Source organism: Callorhinus ursinus, unplaced genomic scaffold (assembly GCF_003265705.2).
Source record: "Callorhinus ursinus isolate GAN/ISIS: 27379988/994484 unplaced genomic scaffold, GSC_fseal_2.0 scaffold29, whole genome shotgun sequence".
Classification (NCBI taxonomy): domain Eukaryota; kingdom Metazoa; phylum Chordata; class Mammalia; order Carnivora; family Otariidae; genus Callorhinus; species Callorhinus ursinus.
In genome coordinates, this window is record NW_027397091.1 from 15,444,850 (window position 1) to 15,465,178 (window position 20,329).

General features: G+C 42.5%; 1 protein-coding gene across 1 annotated transcript in view; it reads left to right on the forward strand.

Moving 5' to 3' along the window:
* The first annotated feature begins 699 nt into the window (after positions 1-699).
* Positions 700-20,329, forward strand: part of DTD1 (D-aminoacyl-tRNA deacylase 1) — a 144,107-nt gene continuing 124,477 nt past the window's right edge. Inside the window, exons 1-3 of the mRNA XM_025876930.2 lie at positions 700-855; positions 6,971-7,061; positions 8,658-8,893. Coding sequence (XP_025732715.1) covers positions 813-855; positions 6,971-7,061; positions 8,658-8,893 — 370 coding nt within the window. The 5' untranslated portion in view covers positions 700-812. The remainder of the gene's footprint in view (positions 856-6,970; positions 7,062-8,657; positions 8,894-20,329) is intronic.

Sequence of the window (20,329 nt, forward strand, 5' to 3'; positions counted from 1 at the left end):
TGACTGTAGCAGAAGACAGACACTTAACCGACTGAGACACCCAGGCGCTCCTGCAAGGGGCTTATTTTTAATCAGTGGTAATAATTTGTTAGGGTAATACTTGTACAGTCCTTTGCAGCTTTCGAATGATTTTTACACAGTCTGTTTTATTTAAATCTCCTAACAACCCTGGGTGAGTGGAGCTGCTAAGTGTTAGTATTAGAGGAATTAGAATTACAGGCTCATAGATCTCTGCACTGCCATGGCATGGCTAAGTCATATGAATATGACTTACGGTATGTAAGAATACTTACATACCGTAGTTAAAGGGCTATTTTAGGCAGCAGATTCTGTTCTGTCTGGTTTATGAGAAGCCACTGAAGCAGGAAAACAAGGGAAAAGGAATTTGGGAGCGTCAGGACAGAGGGGTGGAAGGGTGAAAGTCGGAGCACAAGATTAGGGTTCAGGACAAAGCTGGGATTTAGGGATGATTGGCTTTCAGGTCGGGGATGTGAGAAACATCCGGTGCAGAAACTGCGTAGGGGCAGGGGCCGGGCAGGGGTTTCTGTATCTGGTGGGGGCTGGGCTCACCTGTGGCTGGGGCGAGACCGAGGAAGGGGCGGGACCTATACCAGGTGGGCGTGACCGACGCGGGCGGGGCCGACCTGTGGGTGGGCGTGGCCGACGTGGGCGTGTCGCCGCCAACCGGGGCCGACCGGGCGGTTCGGCGCGCTTCCTGGTGTCACCCGCAGAGGGCGCCGGCCGCCGAGCCGCCCGCAGAGTCGCGAGGCCGGAAGGAGCGCGGCGCCGCCCCACTCGTCCCAGCCGCCGCCATGAAAGCCGTGGTGCAGCGCGTCACCCGGGCCAGCGTCACAGGTCAGTCGGGCGGGGCCGGGGCCGGGCCCGGGAGGAGCCACCCCTGACCCCGCGCCCGGCAGTTACTGGCCGCCCCCGCGAGGGTTCCGCCGGGCCGTCCCCAGGGCCGCTACGGCCGCTGCGGGCCCTGGCCAGCTCTGCCCCCGCAGCCCGGAGTCCCCGGGTTGGCTCCGGGCGCCGCCGCGGCCGCGGAGCAGTCCACGTGCCCCGCGCACTCACGCGCGGCCCTGGCTGCAGGGTTCTGCTTTGGGTTCACGATAAAGGCGCCTTATTGTCGTTTTGTTTTTTTTTTTTTGGTCCCAAGTATCGGGTGGCAGAACCTCCGAGCATCCCCATGGCCCGTTCTTCTGTGGAATGTTGCACAAACAACACGTAGGCAGCATTTCCGGAGCAAGGACCCCGATTCCCCTCTTACAACGTTCTGTTTTAAATTTCCCATTCTTGCCCATTGTCTACATGTCCCAATTTTTATGGAGCTTGACTGCCAATAAAATGCACAGATATGAAGAGTTGTTCACATGGATGAGTTCTGACAGTTGTGCACACCCACGTGACCAGCACCCAGGCTAGATACAGAATGATCCCCGCCCCCCAGGACACCTCTCTTTCTCACTTCTCTAACCCTGTAGGGATGGGGTCAGAATCTAAAGAATTCTGGATGAAATATTTCTCTTTGCCACCAGTTTCTTGTGGACCAAGCCACCCAGCCATTCGTCATTGCTGGATCACTGTAGTCTAGTTCGAACATCAGAGATCCAGATGATTAATGTATATAAGGTAGTCGTTTTAGAAAGTCAAACCAAGATAAAAAGATGTTCAAATTTTTTTAATGACTACTTTGAAGATTGTCTTCTAAGTCTTCTGGTTTTTTTCTTCAGACTTACAGTATTGTCTCAGTCCAGGTAATTCCAGATATCCTTTTCTTTAACCAGTCTACACCAAATGTGTGTTCTTGTGTCCACAAAAACCTAAATTTAAAAACAAAGCAACAAAATCCCCTAAAGAAACAACGCACCCAGCAAAATCATATATTTAGATCTGAGAGTCTACTTTTCAATGCTACCTAATGATGTCTAAGCTGTTCTGTTAACTGATTTTGGATATGGTCCTGGAGTAATAGGGAACACAATAGCTTTGGGATTTACCTGGCTTTTAAAACAAAGGTTTTTTTGGCCTTTCAGTTAATATTTAAATGAACTAAAACTGGGGAAATACATAGATGAAAAGAGTTTTTGCTTTTTTGAGCAAAATCTTGCATTCTGCTCTGTGTGGTCATCACGAACAATGAGTGAACTTTGAGGAATTTAAGTTCTAATTTTCTCTTGCACTCTTCATTCTGCTGATCTGGAATATTGAGAACATGTATTTTGAGAGATTTGCTGAATAGTTTGAGTGATTTTAGTTTACTATTTAAATTGGTGCTTTTGGTTAAAAAACAAACAAAGCTGCATATTAAAAAAGGTAAGGGTATTTAAAAAAAGAGAAGGGTGTTAATTGTGGGAAGTTTTAAATAAAATGGAATTCTCTCTCAGTGCTGGAGGGATCTTCAGGTTAGCCAGGCCTTCTAGTTGAACTGTAATGGAAAGATTTTCTGATTCCTTTAGAATGTGACTGGCTTCACTGAAACGTGGCTGTACACGAATGGCATTTTATCATGGGGGTTCTAAAATGTCACTTCTGATTTTATGGTTGGGACAGAGTACAATATTAGGAGTCATATCTAATTATGTGGCAGGCTCACTTAATGAGGTTGGTCAAGCACATTTTGATGCCTTAGCATGGTTATTGTGATAATCTAATTTTAAAAGCTTTATTATGGAACATTTCAAACATATTCTTTTGGTTACACATGTGGCAAAGTGTGGTAACTCCCATGTCCCATCACTTAGCTTCAGCAGCGAAAATCTGAATAGAATCATAGAATGTTGGGAAGAGGATCTAAAATGGGCTTGAATGAGTTAATTTGAGAGGTTGTGAATTCTTCTTGAAGAAGAGGTCAGTGGTGATGCCAGTGTACATGGTAAATTGACCAAATATCTCAGGTCTTTTCTAGCCCTGTGATCTGTTGTCTAAATTAGTGACTCAAGTTTTTTCCCTTGGAAATCCATTTGTCTATAATAAAAGAACGCTTTGGATCTCCTAGTTCTTCTACTTGTCCCTGGAGTGGCGGGGGGAACAAAACTACTCCAAAATAAGAGAGCAAACTATGTTATATATAGGCTTTGGGGCATAATATGTTTCTTATTAAGGCAGTAATACATTATAAAAATGTTGAAACCCTTCAAAAAATTTTTTTTAAAGATTTTACTTATTTATTTGTGAAAGAAAGAGGGAGCATGAAAGAGTGGCAGAGCTCGGAGAGGGAGAAGCAGGCTCCCCACTGAGCAAGGAGCCCCTCTGGGACCATGACCTGAGCTGAAGGGAAACACTTAACTGACTGAGCCACCCAGGAGCCCCCCTCCTTTTTTAAAGATTTTATTTATTTATTTGACAGAGAGAGAGAGAGCGAGAGCAGGAACACAAGCAGGGGGAGTGGGAGAGGGAGAAGCAGGCTTCCCGTAGAGCCGATCCCAGGACCCTGGGATCATGACCTGAGCCGAAGGCAGACACTTAATGACTGAGCCACCAAGGTGCCCCAAGGCGCCCCCCCTTTTAAAAAAAAACTTTTTTTTTTTAAAGATTTTATTTATTTGAGAGAGAGAGAGAGAGCATGAGAGAGTGGCTGAGGAAGAGGGAGAAGCATGAAACTCTTCAGGTAGTGATTTGAATCACTTTGAATAGTGATTCTACTTTTCAGAATCTGTTCTAAGAAGAGAATACTAATTGTAGGAAAAGATTTAGAGGGATGAATAGGCAGAGCAGGGAGGATTCTTAGAGCAGTGAAACTACTCTGTATGATACTGTAATGGTGGATACATGTTACTGTATATTTGTCCAAACCTATAGAATGTACACCACCAAGAGTGAACCCTAATGTCAACTATGGACTTTGAGTGATAATAATGTGTCAGTGCAGGTTCATCAGTTGTAACAAATGTACCCCTCTGGTGGGGGATGTTGACAATGGGGAAGCTATGCATGTATGGGGACAGTGAGTATAGTACCTTTTTCTTTTATTTTTGAGAGGGGATGTGGGGCAGAGGGAGAAGGAGAGAGAGAATCTCAAGCAGGCTCCATGCCCAGCGCAGAGCCTGATGTAGGGCTCGATCTCATGACCCTGAGATCATGACCTGAGCCCAAATCAAGAGTCAGACACTTAACCGACTGAGCCACCCAGACACCTGAATCTCTGTATCTTTGCTCAGTTTTGCTGTGAATTTAAAACTGCTCTAAAATGTAAAGTCTAAAGTCTAGTATACAAAGATTTTCCCCACAGTGTTATTTATTGAAGTGAGAATTTTGAAACAAACAATATATCCAGCCAAATGGGATGGTTAGTCGGTCCATTGGATGGACTGCAACAATTCCACTTGATGGGATGTAACTATTAAAAGATGTTTAGGAAAAGCTTATAACATGAAAAAGTCCTTCGGCACTGTTAAGAGAAAAGATGGGACACAAAAATTTATATACAATATTATTACAGTAGTTGAAAACAAATATGAAGTAAACCCATGGATAGAGAAAATATCAAAAGGAAATCATTGAAATATTAAAGTGCTTATCTTTGGGTGTTCTTTTTCTCCTTCCTGTTTCTTTTTTTTTTTTTTTTAAAGATTTTATTTATTTATTTGAGAGAGAGAGAATGAGAGATAGAGAGCACGAGAGGGAAGAGGGTCAGAGGGAGAAGCAGACTCCCTGCTGAGCAGGGAGCCCGATGTGGGACTCGATCCTGGGACTCCAGGATCATGACCTGAGCCGAAGGCAGTCACTTAACCAACTGAGCCACCCAGGCACCCTTCCTTCCTGTTTCTTATATTTTCCAAATTTTCTATAATGCTTATGCATTAATTTAATAGTGGTTATAACTCAATAACCATTATATTTAAGCTTTTAAAACATACTATGGGGAAGATTTTTTATTGTTATGTTAATCACCATACATTACATCATTAACTATGGGGAAAATTTAAAAAAATACATTGATATTATAAGAAAATAATAGTGACTTCTTTAAAGAACAAATAAAGCCGGAAGCTTTTTCTAAAGCACCACAAACAAGTGAACCACCCCAAACAAGTGAACCACCCCAATTGTTTACTGCTTATTTCAGGATAGATTATTTCTGTTTCAGCTTCTGAGTCATTGGCTCAAAGGACAGTAAATCACTCATAGTCCATTATAAGCAAAGCAACACAGAAGAAAATACTTCTTAGCATAAAAAGAAGAGAAATTAAGCTTTACTGATATTTGGGTTGGAATGTGTTGATGCTGATACTCCCCTGGGGTCTGCATGTCAGGTGGTCCCTTGTCAGCTAGGTGGGGGAAGATGGGGGGTTTCTCTTTCTTTCCTTAGCTTGCAGGATATGGCAACACGTTCCAGTCTGTGATGCCTTGTCAGGTATATTTATAGATACTATTATCCAGCAGAAGCAAACAGGAAAATGGCAGAGTCTACCCTTCTCCTGATTGGAACATTAGGTTAATAGATGGTAAAATAACAAGACATCAGTAATCTAATGAGATTTGGCAAAAAGTTGGCCAAAAATTTTGAAAGTTACAAAGATTTAACATTTGAAATATGATTTAGATTTTTTAAAAATTTTTTATTGTTATGTTAATCACCATACATTACATCATTAGTTTTTGATGTAGTGTTCCATGATTCATTGTTTGTGCATAACACCCAGTGCTCCACGCAGAACGTGCCCTCTTTAATACCCATCACCAGGCTAACCCATCCCCCCAACCCCCCTCCCCTCTAGAACCCTCAGTTTGTGTTTCAGAGTCCATCATCTCTCATGGTTCGTCTCCCCCTCTGACTTACTCCCTTTCATTCTTCCTCTCCTGCTATCTTCTTCTTTTTCTTTTTTCTTAACATATGTTGCATTATTTGTTTCAGAAGTACAGATCTGTGATTCAACAGTCTTGCACAATTCACAGCGCTCGCCATAGCACATACCCTCCCCACTGTCTATCACCCACCCCATCCCTCCCAGCCCCCACCACTCCAGCAATACTCAGTTTGTTTCCTGAGATTAAGAATTCCTCATATCAGTGAGGTCATATGATACGTGTCTTTCTCTGATTGACTTATGAAATATGATTTAGATTTACCGTAATAATGATGGATCTTGGCCTAAGAACTGTGCCAGCACTGAGATACCGCCTCATGTTAGTAAAGCGTACATTTGATTATAAATACATACACAGATGTTTGGAATATCTATTAAGAGATTTGTTTTTTTGTGGATGAGGTGCATGAATGAAAGGGCTTTGGAGGTCATTGGTTTAGAATACAAAGTTTAGTACCAAACTGGGAAATAATGGAAGTTTGCTGACTTGAAGCTTAACATGTATTTATTTAATTATTTTTTTTTAAATTTAAAAAGATTTATTTATGTATTTTAGAGAAGGGGGGAGGAGCGGAGGAAGAGGGAGAGAGAGTCTCGAGCTCTGGAGCTTGACGCCGGGTTTGATCCCACGACCCGGAGATCGTGACCTGAGCCGAAACCAAAAGTTGGATGTCAACTGACTGCACCACTTAGGCACCTTGAAGCTTACCTTTTAAACTGTGGTTTTTATATATAATATATTTATCTTTTCATAGTAAGTAGAAAAATTATTTCTTTATTTTTCTGACATTAATGTCTATTATTTTGTGCTATCTCTATTTTGTGTTACCATATTTGCTGATTCCCAAGAAAAACAGGTGTCTCTTTTCAGAGAATTAATACAGCTGAGCTTTATTCTCTGGAGAGGAAAACTGTTCTGTTTTTACAGGTAGGCAAATTCTGTCATGGAAAGTTTGAGGTGTCTTACCCAAGATAACACAGATGAAAATGTGGCCCTAAAATTTGGCTTAATGGTTATTCATTTAAGAACTCATTCATTCTAGATAAAAAAGAAGGTATAAGAAGTATGTGTGATGTTTAAACATTCCTTTGGTTACTTAAAAGTGCATCATGCCACCTGTTTGGTTCTGAATCTTTTTTCCTTTTTGTTTCCTTTCTAGTTGGAGGAGAGCAAATAAGTGCTATTGGACGGGGTATCTGTGTGTTGCTGGGTATTTCTCTGGAAGATACACAGAAGGACCTGGAGCACATGTAAGAGGCAGATTTCTGAGTCACTGCTGTTTGAATGGGCTATGTAGTGGTTATATCTCTGTCTACCTACCTACCTATCTACCTATCCAAGTTATATATATACATACACTGGGAACTTTGATAGTATTTTGTTCCTATGAAGTGAGCCCCTGTTACTTTTATCTGTGTCCCATTGATGTAATATGGTTATCTCCATGTTGCAGGTGAGGAGACCAAGGAAGAGTAGTTTGTTTGTCAGGTGACACCCACTAAGTCAGGAGCAGAGCTGGAACCCAGTGGCCTCGGTCCCTATTTGCTCCTTTATCCATGAACCATTCTCTTATTAAAAAACTTAACTTCTTTTCTTATGAATGATTTCTCTTTCCAATTTAAGTAGTATGATCTGGGCACCATTTATGCACTTAAAAAATGCTCAGTTGTTCATTGTGTGCATAGGATCTGGAGCTCAGACGGTTAAATTACTTGCCTGAGATCATGAACATGTATGTAGCAAAAAGCCTGAATTCAAGTTAGAATCTAGGCTCGCTGACTTGGAAGCTGGTGCTCTTTTTACTAAGATGGGGGAGTTTGTCATTGCTGTTCCCTGACTGGCTCTCTAAGTACAGGCCGCCTCCCCTGTCCCCATGTTTGCCTTCCTCCCACCCCCAGCACCACATGGCACATTTGTTTCAGGTGTATGTGGATCTGTTTATTCTGCCTGTTGGTGCCCATACCTGGTGTAATTCCACCCAAATGTCCCTTTGTATTAGGTTGAAATCAGACTTGGAACTTAATTCCCGCTAAGGAATAAACGTTCCCTGGTTCTCTTCCTTGCCAAAGTGGCTGCTCTTTCTATTTATTTGACAGAGAGAGATGCAGCGAGAGAGGGAACACAAGCAGGGGGAGTGGGAGAGGGAGAAGCAGGCTTCCTGCGGAGCAGGGAGCCCAATGCGGGGCCCAATGCGGGGCCCGATGCGGGGCTCGATCCCAGGACCCTGGGATCATGACCTGAGCCAAAGGCAGATGCTTAACAACTGAGCCACCCAGGCTCCCCAAAGTGGCTGCTCTTTATCATCCACATTTATAAGAAAGGCCCTCCTGGGGCTCAAGAGGCATGTGACACAGTTGTCAGGGAGGCTTTCGCCAGGCCTTTTTGTATATTTGCAGTAACCTTGAGTTTTCTCCATGGTGTTTGCCCGGTGGTTCATTTTGAGTAGCTCCAAGAAAGGATGTAGAAAGGGGGTATCATTTATTCCAGTGTAAAGATTGAATTCTTCTATAAAAAAATTAGAATTGGACCCATGTCTTGACATATCCACTAACTTGAAGGAGCAGGTAGTGAGTGGTTGTTCTTAGCTCCAGTTCCCGTGGGTAGCTGCTGGAGGGACTGACCAAAAAAAAAAAAAGGAATCCCAAAACAGCCCTGTGACTACCTCATATAACTTGCCCAAGGCCCAACTAACTTGCTTCTTTTGTCCTTATATATATGTAATACATATAATATTACGTCAATATTATGTCCTTATTTGACAGGATGCTGGTGACATTTTGGTGGTATGGAGTGTGTTGGGGGGCTTATGATTCTTTAGGTAGCTCTCACCACTGTTTTTCTCTTAGGGTCAGAAAGATTTTAAACCTGCGCGTGTTTGAGGATGAAAGCGGGAAACACTGGTCGAAGAGTGTGATGGACAAACAGTACGAGGTGCTGTGCATCAGCCAGTTTACCCTCCAGTGTGTCCTCAAGGGCAATAAGCCTGACTTCCACCTGGCAATGCCCACGGAGCAGGCAGAGAGCTTCTACAACAGCTTCCTGGAGCAGCTGCGGAAGACATACAGGCCGGAGCTCATCAAAGGTAGGCAGGGGGGTGAGCCCGCCCAAGAGGAGAGTCTCTGGGACACCTCCAGAAGGGGGAAAAGAGAATCTGCAATTACAGCATCTCCTTTTCCAGGAAGTTTGTTGTTTGAGCTTATCATTTCCTTAAAACAACGTAGTGGCTGCTTCTCTGCCATGGTAAGAGTCCTCTGAAGGCCCCTGATACTGTTTACCCATCTTCATTCTTTTGTTCACCTGTGAAGTGTTTAGCAACTGAGACGTGTGTTTGATACAGTGGTGCTTGCTTATCATGTCCGACAGAGAAAACAATGCAAGACACAAATCCTTTTCAATTTCTAGTAGCCATATTAAAAAAAAATTAAGAAGAAACAAGTGAAATTAATTTTAAAAGTATATTTTATTTAACCCAAATATATCCAAAATAGTATGATTTCACTTCACCATCAGTATAAAAAGGTGATTGAGATAATTTTCATTCTTTTTTGGTGCTAAAGTCTTCTAAATCTTGGTGTGTAGTTTATACATATAGCCCATCTCAACTTGGACCAGGCACGCTTCAAATACCCAATACCCATGTGTGCTTAATGGATGTCATATTGGACAGTGAAGGCATAGGTCTTTGCCTAACTGCTTATTGGCGGGAATGCCAACCTAGTTTGACGGAGGTTTAGTCTAGAAAATGCCTTGGAATAGTGGTCCTGGTTTATGGGAGAATTATGAATCTGAAATTATGAGTCTGTTTAAGGGGACATTCATTTATATTCTGTTTTCATGTTTCTGAGGAGGGGGCAGATTGCATTTAAAACCATCATGTTTTGCCTTTTTCTTCAAAGCTATTAGAATGTTTAGCCTCCTTTGGTAATACATCTCAGTGTTAGGCTGTTCTTAGTAGAATGTCTCAGTATCTGGCTGCAATTTCTTTTTTTTTTTTAAAGGTTTATTTATTTATTTGGGAGAGCGAGAATGAGAGAGAGAGAGAGAGTACATGGGTGGGGGGAAGGTTAGAGGGAGAAGCAGACTCCCCACTAAGCAGAGAGCCCGATGCGGGACTCGATCCTGGGACTCCAGGATCATGACCTGAGCCGAAGGCAGTCGCTTAACCAACTGAGCCACCCAGGTGCCCCTGGCTGCAATTTCTTTTCCTGCCATCATACCCTTTTGTAGACCTCTAAGACTTGTTAATAGTTAACTCTGTAGTATCTCCTATACTTTGACTTTCTCTGGAAGAAACAAAGCTTGATCCCGTATTTATTGGACCTGTTTTCAACCTGAAGGGTTAGAAGTTACTGCCTCATTTTGAAGCTCTGTAGCAAAGCCCCACATTGAGGATTGTCAGCTCATCAGATTCACTTACGTTTGGAAGAGTGATATTCCTATCCCTCTTCAGCATTTCTTTCCTCTTACCCATGTGAAGCGTCCCTTTGCCATGATTAGGATACCCCTGCCTTAAGTCGAATCCCACTCTCTACTTGGGTCCTGATAGAGTAGAATGTATTTGCCTGTTCTGGAAATAATCCAAGTTTAGAGCTCCATTCATAATTCTGGTCATGGACGTCTCCAGTATTTTTTCTCACCCTGTGTCCACTGGGATCCTTTGGCATGGCTTTGCTGCAAACATGTTTCTTCCCAAAATTAGTAATTAAGTCAGGTCCTCTGAATAATTATTTCTCTTTGCTGAGCTGAGGATTAAATGCTGTCATCATTGTCTTCTGTGCTTGATATTTGAGAATCATCACATTTCTGAGTAATCTCAGACGTATTTTAGAATGTACTGAAGCCCTGTATAAAAGCGTAAATGAAGGCACTTTAAATGGGAGAACACTAGTGGTTGTTAAAGAATGCTCAAGTGAAAACAAAACAGCTTTCATCTGAGTCCTTGAAGAGGAGTGTTTTGTGTATTATTAGGTGTTTTGTATTCCTTTTACTTTTTGAAATGATATGTATTTTATCCAGATAATTCTCTGAAGTGCCTGAAGCAATGTACTATAAACACTATAATTTTATAATGGGCCACAATTTAAGTATGTGGGGATATCATACATCTGATCGTTTTGATAAAAATTGACGTGATTTATGCGAAGAGTTTTAATCAATTTATTTCCAAATCCTTCGGCCTTTCAGAAGCACTTCAGTGAAACAACAGTGCCTCTCTTGCTCTTTCAGCTTTTTATCTCTTTTATGGTCTTTGGTAGAACAGGATGCAGACAGCATGTTTTACACACTTGTAATGTTTTGCTTAATTTTGAGTTTTTGGTTTCCAGCCCCAGTATGAAAAGCCCTCTGAGAGCTAAAAGGCTGATGGAACACAAACCAACTGCTAATAAATACATTTTCTTTATTTTAGGATTCTCGGGGCTGCTTTGACAATTTTAAGACTTAAATGAAGTAGTTTAATTTCCTTTTTGAAAAAAATTGAAAATGTTTTTTCTAGTTTTATAATACAATTGACATGTAACACCCTGTTAGCTTTAGTTGTACAACATGATGATTTGATATCTGGGTATATTGTGAAATGATTGCCAGTATTACATTCGGTTAGTTCATCACCTCACGTAGTTACAGTTTTACTTTTCTTGTGATGAGAACTTTTAAGATCTACTCTCCTAGCAACTTTCAAATATGTGATACAGTATTGTTAGCTTTGGTCACTACGGCATACCTTATATCCCAGAATTTATTTATCTTACAACTGGAGGTTTGAACCTTTTGCCCACTTTTACCCATTTCACTCACCTTCCACCTTCTGCCTCTGGCAACCACCAATCTGTGCTGTGAATCTATAAGATGGGTTTTTAGATTCTACATGTATGTGAGATTGTATAGTATTTGTCATTCTGTGTCTGACTGAAAGCCCTTAAGGTCCATCCATGTTCTTGCAAATGGCAGGATTTCCTCCTCCTCCCCTCCTCCTCCCCCCCTCCTCCTCCCCCCTCCCCCTCCTCCTCTCCCCTCCCCCTCCTCCCCCTCCCCCTCCTCCCCCTCCTCCTCCTCCCCCTCCTCCCCCTCCTCCTCCCCCTCATCCCCTCCCCCCCCCCCCCCCCCTCCTCCCCCCCCTCGCCCTCCTCCCCCTCCTCATCCTTCTCCCCCTCTCCCTCCTCGTCCTCCTCCCCCCCCTCCTCTCTCCCTCCCTCTCCTTCTCCTTCTCCTTCTTCTTCCTGAATAGTATTCTCTTGTGTCTATATACCACCTCTTCTTTATGTATTCATCTATCAGTGGACACTTAGGTTGTTTCCATGTCTTGGCTATTGACTTAATTAGATTTAGTGTTTATTTTTACTCCTTTGCTCTTTAATGACTAGAACTTTATTTTAAATTTACATTTAGTTTATGTCTCTTAACTTGTTGTTAAGGATTGAATAGTGGGAAGATTGTTCCCTTTATTTCCTGTTCTGTTCCCTACCCGCCCCACCTTTCAGACTTTTCCTCACTACCTGCAGCTCTTCCCTTTATGCCCCACCCACCTCAACTGTCTTCATTGAAATAGAGCTTACTGCTTTATGACTGAAGCATGTGGAGGTATGATGAGTTCAGGTTCAGCTTGGGCTAGATGCCCTCTGTCATCACCACTGTGACTGTTCTCTGGGATTCTCTGAGCCCTGCTTTCCCCCCGTGCATGTCAGCCTTGTCCTCAGGCAGGCCTTCTGCAGGATGGTCATGATGGTTGCAGTCTTCACAGTTCACCATCCCAAGAAGGAGAGCAAGTCTTTGTCTCTCCATTTCAAGCAGAAGTCCTGAAGGTCACTTTGATTGGGCCAGCTTAGGTCACATGGCCACCCTTGAACCAATATGGGATGGACTGTGTGACTCAGTTTAGGTCATGTGTTTTGTAGAATATGGAGTTGACCTCCTGGGGGCCACCTGGAGCCACAGTGGAAGTCTGGGGCTGTTGGGAAGGGGGATAGGAGAAATGCTTTCTGGAAGGGCTACCTGAAAGTGCCACTTGTGTGTCCTTGACTTGCTTTGTTGGTGGCTCCTGGGAGGTGGGATTAATAAAAGGGGTGTGGTCAAGGGGAGTAGGTGGTCCTAGCAGAACTGCCTTTCTGGCAGTGGGGATGGAGAGGGGTCTGTCATAGATGTGTGTGCAGTTAATGAGGATACCCCTTTTCTGGGTATCTGGGAGGGAGGAGCAAGTAGCGTAATTCCCCCAAATGGCTCTTTGAGGCGTGTTCTGCCCTGGTTGGTCTTGAGTTGGTACTTGAAACCAAGCTGACCCACCACACCAGCAGGACCAGAATTCTCAACACCCTTGACCTGTTTGGGTGTAATCTGTTTGGAACTCTCAGGCTTTGCTTCTGCCATGGCACCCCTCCCCACTCTGGTCCAGTTAAGGTGGCCCCTTGACCCTTTGGCTTTGTGGGAGCATCTCCTCTTCTCAAGAACTTGCCTACCTTGCCTTATGCTCCTATTCACTATTGCTGCATAACATACTACCCCAAAATGCAGTGGCTTAAAAATAACCCTTCTGTCTTCCTCACAGTTTTGTGGGTCAGGAATCTAAGCGGGGCTTAGCTGGGTGCTTGTCTCTGATCCATATGGTGTTGGCTGGGGCTGGAGGATCTACTTCTAAGATGGCCCGTGTGCATCTTGCTTCCCCCATCTTTCCCACCTCATCTTATTCTCCAGAGTCTCTCCCCATCACTTGGGCTTCTCGCATCCTGGTGGTCTGTGGGTTGCGTGATTTCATTCATTCATTCATTCATTCATTCATTCATTTATTTATTTATTTATTATTTATTTATTTATTTATTTACTGAGAATGAGATAGAGCGAGCATGAGAGGGGGCAGTGTCAGAGGGAGAAGCAGACTCCCTGCTGAGCAGGGAGCCCGATGCGGGACTCGATCCCGGGACTCCAGGATCATGACCTGAGCCGAAGGCAGTCGCTTAACGAACTGAGCCACCCAGGCGCCCGGGTAGCTTGATTTCTAACATTGTGGCTGGCTTCTCCCACAGTGAGCACTCCAAGACCAGGCGTTTCAAGAGACAGGAAATGAGAGTGCCAGCCCCTTGAGGCCAGGCCTGGAAAGGGTTACAGCATCCCTTCTGCCATATGCTATTAGACAAAGCAATCTCACAGCCCACCCAGCTTCCAGGGGACGGATGTAGACCCACCTTGCAATGGAAGGGATGTCAGAGTTTTTGGCCATCTTTAATCCTGCATAGCTCATAACTCTGGTGCTTTCAAAAGGTTTTTCCTGTTCTCTGGCTCTTCCTCTGATAATTGATTTAGGGGGAAAAACCCAGTGCATACATTCATCAGCTTTTGCCCTCTGCTGCTGAATGAGCCAGAGGTTAAGGGTGCTTTATTGGACACCCAGAGTGACTGAGTGGGCCCAGGAAACTGGGTCCAGATGTGGCCCTCGGCAGCCCTTTGGGAATCTTCATCCTTCAGAAAGAGCACTCAAAGTAGTGTTCACTGGGAGGCATTACATGCTGTCAAAGTTGAGTATTAAACATGCATTGCTTCTATAGTTAGGAAAAAAAATAAATGTTATACCAAAACAGAGTAGTTGAAAGAGAGCTCTCTGCTCACAAGCTTCTTGTTCCAATACTGAGCCATTTTTAATGGGCCCAGGTAAGCAATCACCTGTTGGCTTTGTTGAGCAAATCAGAAGCTGCCATGGTATTAAAAAGAGCTACCTGTGTATTCTCTGTGGGGTCTGATCTCTCGTGGGTGGCAAAGAGCTAGACCAGCATGGAAAGACATCTCAGGAGAGTAGCAGCTCTCTGACTGCCTCAGCTCTGTTCACTCCGTGATATGGCCATTACGTCAGTCGCTCCTACAGGTTCGTTCACAAAGAGAAGGCACCAGGAGGCGGATGCCCACATCTAGTGTTTGCTTCGTGGTTAGTGTTTAATTTTTATGGATTTGTTTAATTTCCTACTCTTTTTACTACAATAAAGCATGTTAGAAGCCTGAGTGAGCTTTCAGTGGAAGCCTTTTATATGCTTCGGCAAGGACTTGGATGCCAGAGGCATTATTATTAATGTAAATTTAGGAAATCACAATGTGAGATCACATCTTCAGTGTTAATGAATGGCAAGGCTGGTGGACTGTGGTACAGGCCGATGGCTCTCGTGAAATCTGATGCAGATGTGTGACTGATGTTGGCCAGATTAGTTAGTTGTCTTTTAAATTTTGTTTATTTATTTGACAGAGGGAGAGAGAATGAGAGAGGGAACGGAAGCTTGGAGGAGCTGGAGAGGGAGAAGAAGCAGGCTCCCCGCTGAGCTGGAGCCCGATGGGGGGCTTGATGGATCCTAGGATGCTGGGATCATGATCTGAGCTGAAGGCAGACTCTTAACGGCTGAGCCACCCAGGCGCACCAAGTTTTCTGTCACTCCTTCCTTTTCATTCATTCTCTTCAGTGATTTGCTTACCAGCTTCCTCTATTTATTTCTGCCTCTTTTAGGTCTTAGACTTATACTGTGTCATCTCTGTGACTAGTTTACCTCCCTTTTGCCCAAATGGCAAACTATATCCATTTTTGTTTTTGTTTCTTTTAAAAGATTTTATTTTTAAGTAATCTCTGCACCTAAGGTGGGGCTCGAACCTACATCTCCCAAATCAAGAGTCGCATGCCCCACCGACTGAGCCAGCCAGCCTCCTCAATCCATTTTTGTTTTTCGATCCTAGCTTTTCATGATTCCTTGATTTGCTTAGTTGATTTTCCAAGGTGAACAGCAGCCTCCTTTCCCCACCTGTCTGGGGCCACATTATAAACAGTGTCATAGATGTGGTGGTGGTTCAGTATCCTGTGGTAATGGCAGAGCACTTGCCTTATGTATCACACCATAGGTGTTCAGTTATTTTGTGTGATGAGTGCTCCTGGACCCAGGGAGATGAGGACAGGCTCATTTTGGTGGCTCTACTGTTCCATCCATTTGCTTCCTCCTTGGACTCCTTCTCCCTCGCCCTGTCTTTATTCTCCTTCACCCCTTTTATCTCATTTCCTGAGTCCCTCCATACTTCTGGTTGTGAATTGTGGGGTTAGCCTCTTTTTCTTGCCCAGTAGAGTCTGTTATTGCAGCTCAGTTTGAAGACATAAAGGCCATTTTTAAAAAAGAAGATATAGGCATAGGTGTAAAGAAACTCACTATTGTCGTAATCTGAGGACATGAAATAACCCAGGATGAAAGGAAGAGTCTGAATCTCTCAGCAGAAATAGGACAAATTTAAAACCATATTGTTTTGGGGTCCACAAATCCAGAAATGTTGATAAATTCATTGGCTCTCTATATTTTCTTCAAACAAAGGGTGTATTAAATGATAGCATACATGGTACCGTGTCTCAATTGCTTTCTCTTCCTTTGCTGTGCCCTGAGGGGATCCTCCAGTTTACTAATTTTTTCTTTGACCATGTCCAGTATGGAGTTTGTTTGTTTGTTTATTTATTTATTTATTTATTTTTTATAAGGAAAGTTCTTTTTTTTTAAAGATTTTATTTATTTATTTGACAGAGAAACAGATAGCAAGAGAGGGAACACAAGCAGCAGGAGTGGGAGAGGGAGAGCAGGCTTGCCGCCGAGCAGGGAGCCCGATGTGGGACTCTATCCCAGGACCCTGGGATCATGACCTGAGCCGAAGGCAGACGCTTAACGACTGAGCCACCCAGGTGCCCCAGTCTGGAGTTTAGCCTGTCATTTGAGTTTTAAGTCAGTCACTAAATTTTTATTCTCAGTATTTATTCTTTATAAAATTAACTTCTTTTTTATTGTGGTAAAATACATGTAACATAAAATAAACCATTTTAAAGTGTAGAGTTAAGTGATCATGTACTCACAGTGTTGTGTAACCATCACCACTGTCTAGTTTCAAAACATTTTCATTACCCCGTAAAGAAACCCTATGCGCATTAAGCAGACACTTCCCATTCTCCCCCACCCCCAGCCCTGGCAACCAGGAATCTGCTTTTGGTCTCTATGGATTTGCCTCATCTGGATATTTCATGTAAATGGAACCATACAATCAATATGCAGCCTTTTGTGTCTGGCTTCTTTGACTTAGCATAATGTATTCAGGGTTCATCTTTTGAACATGCATTGTGCATACATACATACATACATACATACATACATACATACATTGTAGCATATTATCAGTACTTCATTCCATTATATGAGGAATATTCCACTGCATGAATATATCACATTTTGTTTATCCATGCATTCATTGATGGACACTTGGCTTGTTCCCAACCTTTTAGCTGTTGTGAATAGGGCTGCTATACACATGTGTGGACAAGTTTTTGTTTGAGCACCTGTTTTCAGTTCTTTTGGTTATATACTCAGGAGTGGAATTGCTGGATCATATGATCATTCTGTTTAACTTATTGAGGCACCACCAAATTCTTTTCCACAGTGACTTTTTACATTCCCACCAATGAGGGTTCTGATTTCTCTGCATCCTTGCCAATACTTATTATTTCCTTTTTTATTTTTATTTAGTTTTTGATTATAGCCATCCTACTGGGTGTGAAGTGGTACAGCATGATGGTTTTAATTTGCATTTTTCTAATGGCTAAGGATATTGAGCATCTTTTCATGTGCTTGTTGGCCATTTGTATATCTTCTTTGGAGAAATGGTTATTCAAATTCTTCACTCATTTTTATTTTTAATTTTTTAAAAAAGATTTTATTTATTTATTTGTCAAAGAGACAGAGAGAGAGTGCACAAGCCGGGGGAGCTGCAGGCAGAAGGAGAAGCAGGCTCCCTGCTGAGCAAAGAGCCCAATGTGGGACTCAATCCCAGGACCCTGGGGTCATGACTTGAGCCAAAGGCAGACACTTAACCGACTGAGCCACCAAAGCATCCCATCTTCACTCATTTTAAGATTGAATTGTTTGAGGTATGCGTGGGTGGCTCAGTTAAGCACCCAGCTGTTGATCTCAGCTCAGGTCTTGATCTCAGGGTTGTGAGTTCAAACCTCGAGTTGGGGCTCACAATTAAGATTGAATTGTTTGTCTTTTTTTTTTTTTTTTACTGAATTGTAAGTAATTTATAAATTCCAGATACCAGACCCTTATTAGTTATATGATTTGCAAATATTTTCTCCCATTCTGTGGGTTGTCCTTTCACTTTCTTGATAGTGTCCTTTGATGGACAAAAGTTTAAAAATTCTTTTTTTCTTCCTTCCTTCCTTCCTTCCTTCCTTCCTTCCTTCCTTCCTTCCTTCCTTCACTTCCTTCCTTCCTTCCTTCACTTCCTTCCTTCCTTTCTTCCTTCCTTCCTTCCTTCCTTTCTTCCTTCCTTCCTTCCTTCCTTCCTTTCCTCCTTCCCTTCCTCCCTCCCTCCCTTTTTTTGGCTCAATGTGGGGCTTGAAATCATGACCTGGAGATCAAGAGTCTCATCTCCACTAACTGAGCTGCCAGGCACCCCTAACATATTTTTTTTTATTGAAGTGTAGTTGACATACAATATTATATTAGTTTCAGGTGTGCAACATAGTGATTTGACATTTATATACACTAAAAATGCTCACCTTGATATGTGTTGTTACCATCTGTCAGCGTACAAAGTTATAACAGTATTATACACTGTAGCCCCTGTGCTTTACTTTATATCCCTGTGACTTATTCATTTTATAACTGACAGTTTGTATCTCCTAATCCCCTTCACCTATCTCACCCATCCCCCACCCCTAACAGTTTTTAATTTTGATGAAGTCCAGTTTTATTTTTTTTTTCTTTTGTGTTTTTGGTTTTATATCTAAGAAACCATTACCAAAGTCCATTGTCATGAAGGATAACCTTATGGTTTCTTCTCAGAGTTTTACAGTTTTAATCCATACAGGTAGGTCTTTGATCCATTTTGAGTTAATTTTTGTGTATGGTGTGAGGTAAGGATCTAACCTCATTCTTTTGCATGTGAATATCCAGCCTTTCCATCATCATTTGTTGAAAAGACTATTCTTCCCCATTGAATGGTCTTTGTACTCTTGTTGACTATATATGTATGGGTTTATTTATGAACTTTCAGTTCTGTTTCATCGTTATGTATGCCTGTTCTTATGCCAGTGCTTACAATGTTTTGATTACTATAGCTTTGTGTAGTAGGTTTTGAAATTGAAAATTGTAAGTCTTCCAATTTTGTTGTAATTGATTTTTGAATAGGTAATATGATCAGATAGTTCCTACATCAAAATGATATGGAAAGGTCTGCCTTGGGAAGCCATGCTCTCACTCATGTGTCATCCACTCTGTTTCCCTTACTCTCTGTAGGCAAGCACTTTTAATTTTTTCTGTCTTTCTAGTGTTTCTTCATGCACATGTGAGCAAATATGAATATATGTGTCTTTTTATACAAAGGTAGCATCTTTAACAAATTATTTTAAAAAGGATTTCACAGTGTGTTCTAGAGATTCTTTCCTTATTAGTTCATAGAGAACTTCCTCACACCTTTCGTAACAGCTGTGCAGTGTTCTGTAGTGGGAACAGAGCCTAGCTTATTTAATCTATTTCAAATCTTATTTAATCTGTATTGTTGGACTCCTTGGGTTGTTTCTGATTTTTGGCTCTTGAAAACAACAGAACAATGGTGATGCAATGAATAAATTTGTACATAGGCCATTTCATGTTCAGGCAGGCATACCTGGGGATAAATTCTCAGAATTGGGATTGCCAGATAGTGCTCGATGGTCCTCTGTAGGCGTTGACCTTTTTTCAGTGTGTGAGACTGACATCTTCTTCACCGTTTTGTTAACAGAGTGTATTTTATCTAGAATGTTGTCTTTCTTACGGGTGAAAATGGCATCTCCTTTTAGTTTTAATGTGCAGGATATGGTTGAACATTTTTCAGATCTTTGCATGATTTGTATTTCCTTTCCTATGAACTGTTCATGTGTTTTGATCAGGTTCTTTATTTCTGTGAGCTTTTAATATGTGCTGTGAGTTGCAGATATTTTTCATCCATTTTGTCATTTGTCCTTTGTCCTTGCTTTAAGGGTTGTTTGCTGGATAGACCTTTCTTTTTTTTTTAATTTAATTTATTTATTTTAAAAGATTTAATTTATTTATTTGAGAGAGAGAAAGAGTGAGAGAGAGCATGAGCAGGGGGAAGGGGAAGGGGGAAAGGGACAAGCAGACTCCCCGCTGAGCAGGGAACCCAATGTGGGGCTTGATCCCAGGACCCTGAGATGATCCTGAGCTGCAGGCAGACACTTAACCGGCTGGACCACCCAGGCGCCTGCCTGCCTGCCTGCCTCCCTCCCTCCTGCCCTCTCTTCCTCTTAAAAATTTTATTTATTTATTTTAGAGAGAGAGAGAGAGAAAGAGAAGGGGGGGGAGGGAGAGGGGGCGGGGGCGGGGAGAGAGAATCCCAAGCAGATTCCATGTGGAGCTCGGAGCCATGACCCTGAGATCATGACCTGAACCAGAACTAAGAGTTGGATGCTCAACCAATGAGTCACCCAGGTGCCCCTGTGTTTTTGTTTTTTTTTTTAAGTAGGCTCCATGCC